At 32.9% G+C, this 3,014-nt stretch overlaps 1 protein-coding gene across 1 annotated transcript; it reads left to right on the top strand.

Annotated features, from left to right (window-relative positions):
* The first annotated feature begins 1,160 nt into the window (after nt 1–1,160).
* Nucleotides 1,161–2,461, top strand: LOC130895105 (cuticle protein 21-like). Its single transcript, XM_057802246.1, has 3 exons — nt 1,161–1,172; nt 1,544–1,714; nt 1,778–2,461. Exons 1-3 carry the CDS (start codon nt 1,161–1,163, stop codon nt 2,459–2,461), a joined length of 867 nt encoding a protein of 288 aa, XP_057658229.1.
* Nucleotides 2,462–3,014: the final 553 nt, after the last annotated feature.

The raw sequence follows: 3,014 nt of genomic DNA on the forward strand, positions 1-3,014 counted from the left end.
GTGTAAGTTTCTCAGTATCAAAATTACTGGTCCAATCCCTTCCGGTCTATATCTCTTTTGGTCTATCTTTTCTAATTTATTATTAATTCTTTTTTCTTTTATATATTATATTTGCTATGTTTCTTCGCCTATTATAATCTCTTCTGTATTGTTATTCTCGTTTATCGATCCATCTCATTTTTGATATGTTTATTTTTTTGCTGGCTTCAAACTTTTCTTCGTACCAGTCTTTGTTTGATTTCTTTCTTGTTTTCTTCATTATTACTTGTTCTTGTTTCATTATATTTCATCTTTTTGATCTTGTTCCTCCTTGCTTCTGTTATTTTCAAATTTTTCTTTCTACTACGGCTTCTTCAAACTTTTGTTTGCAATAGTAAACAAATAGAGAATGATTAAAACAAAAAGAAGCAATTTTACTCTACATAGAATTGGACACTAATCTGAACAAGTTACGACATGTTTAAATTGAGGCGTAGTAATTTTAACAAATGAAAATCGTCATTATTTATGAGTCAACATATGTTTGTTTTTATTAATTGAACAAGTTCCATAAACAATAAGTCTAACCATATAAAAAAATGAGTTATGTAAATAAAACCATACTCCAAAACTGGAGAAAAATTTAGTAATATCCAGGATTTAAAATAATGTACAGTTAATAGAATGACGCTTGCTAAGGTTAAAGATGCTGAACATACAAAAAATCATCAAATTTATTGAAGAAAAAAGCGAAACGTCTATAAATATAACTGTAAACAAAGAGAATGTTATCAAATTATTTTCAAAACTGCTAAACCTATCAAGATATTTTGGTTGACTTCTATGATTACTTAATAACATATATGCACCATACTAATGATTAATGCCTCTGTGAAGTCTATCAGATGGGAAATATTAATTGTGAGTACCAGAGGTACTATTCCCGAAATAGTATAGCAACTTGACCAATAACTTTCCAGTTCAATGTCAAGTTATCGAATGTTCTTTAATGTATGTAGTTCATTTGGAAATTTAATTATTAGATTGACGAAATGCCATAAGCGATCTAAATTACTTACACAATACACACCACACCTTTGAATTTTGTTAGTATATAAAGCTAAGCCGTTAGTGACAAATCATTGTGTATCTGGTACTTGTACAGTGTACAATCTCTTAAAATGGCGTTCAAAGTAAGTGAATCGATGTACAGTTAGTGATAGTGCTAATTATTTATTGTGATAAATTTGTAATAATTTTGTTAGTTATAAAACCACTGTTTCTTTCTTCAATGTTTACGTTGCAAGTAGTGATAAAATAATGAAACATTGAATACATTCTTTAATTTTATTATTTAACTCTCACATACACAAAATCTTCAATAGCTTCCACATCATCTACCCAACAATTTCACATCATTCTAATATCTAGTTTCTAATCTTTTGATTTAAGAGGTAACATTTTCAATAACAGTACTTTCCTTTTGATATCCCTATCGGAATAACTATTTCACCATAATAAAATATTTTCTGCAATATCTTTCTTATGTTTTTATTTATTTCAGTTCATCTGCTTCTTCGCATTCCTTGCTTCCACGCAAGCAGGAATCTTGAATTCTCCACAACTCCATTCAGATGCACCGTCGGTATCATACTCAAGTATATCTACACCAGTGGAATATAAAACAGCAGGTTACGCTAAAGTGGCATCTCCCGTATCTTACGCCGCTCCAACCATCAGTAAATATGCTGCTCCTGCTTCTTACTCCACTCCATTCTCATACTCTGCTCCTGTTTACAAAAAAAATATTGCAACTGAAGATTACTCAGCCCCAGCTCACTACAATTTTGGTTACGCTGTTGAAGATCCCCATACTGGTGACGTTAAGAACCAACAAGAATCACGGGATGGTGACGTAGTAAAAGGAAGTTATTCTTTAGTTGAAGCTGATGGTACCAAGAGAATTGTAGAGTACACTGCTGATGCTCACAATGGTTTCAACGCTGTTGTACACCATGAAGCTACTGCATATCAATCAAAACCATTAGCTTCCTACGCCCAACCCACCTACAAAGTAGCAGCTCCAGTTGCTTATGCTCAACCTGCCTACAAAGTAGCTGCTCCAGTTGCTTATGCTCAGCCTGCCTACAAAGTAGCTGCTCCAGTTACTTATGCTCAACCTGCCTACAAAGTAGCTGCTCCAGTTACTTATGCTCAGCCTGCCTACAAAGTAGCTGCTCCAGTTGCTTATGCTCAGCCTGCATACAAAGTAGCTGCTCCAGTTGCTTATGCTCAGCCTGCCTACAAAGTAGCTGCTCCAGTTGCTTATGCTCAGCCTGCCTACAAAGTAGCTGCTCCAGTTGCTTATGCTCAGCCTGCCTATAAAGTAGCTCCAGTAACTTTTTCTAGTGCTCCTGAAGTATCTTACTCCAGTATTTCTTCACCAGCACACCAAAAATCAGCTACCGCATACTATCATTAATTTGAGCCTTTTTGTTGTTAATTATGCATAACCAACTGTTTATTTATTATACTTTATAAGAAAAATAAAAGAAATATTTAAAGGAGGCTTTTTTTATTTTATATCAAAATGTTTGACAGTTTGAAATGAGTATTTATTCAAGAAATGTTTAGCTAATGAAATGGTAAAATTCCAATAGTTATTCAAGAGCAACTGAATTGAGTTTTTATATATAATTGTGTTAACCATGTGTCTTCTAATGCTACATAGGAAATAAAAACTACTTCACTCAACTGAATACGCATCTTTGTATCATTGCCTTCTTTTTCAACATCTATTTTTGTAATGAAACATAAATTCATGAATCCACGGAAATGTGCTTAACTAAATATTGAATATTGGAAGATTTGATTTTGGATGGAGCAAGAACAAAAATCTTTAGATAAACGTATAAACGTAAATTCAAGAGTCTATGGTCTATTTTTATGAATGAGAGGGTTATAAAGCATTCGTAGGTTTGACAGGTCAAAACCTTTTTCTATTGTTCTGTACAGCTTATGGTTATAAAAGTCCA

Source organism: Diorhabda carinulata, chromosome 1 (genome assembly GCF_026250575.1).
Source record: "Diorhabda carinulata isolate Delta chromosome 1, icDioCari1.1, whole genome shotgun sequence".
Lineage (NCBI taxonomy): Eukaryota > Metazoa > Arthropoda > Insecta > Coleoptera > Chrysomelidae > Diorhabda > Diorhabda carinulata.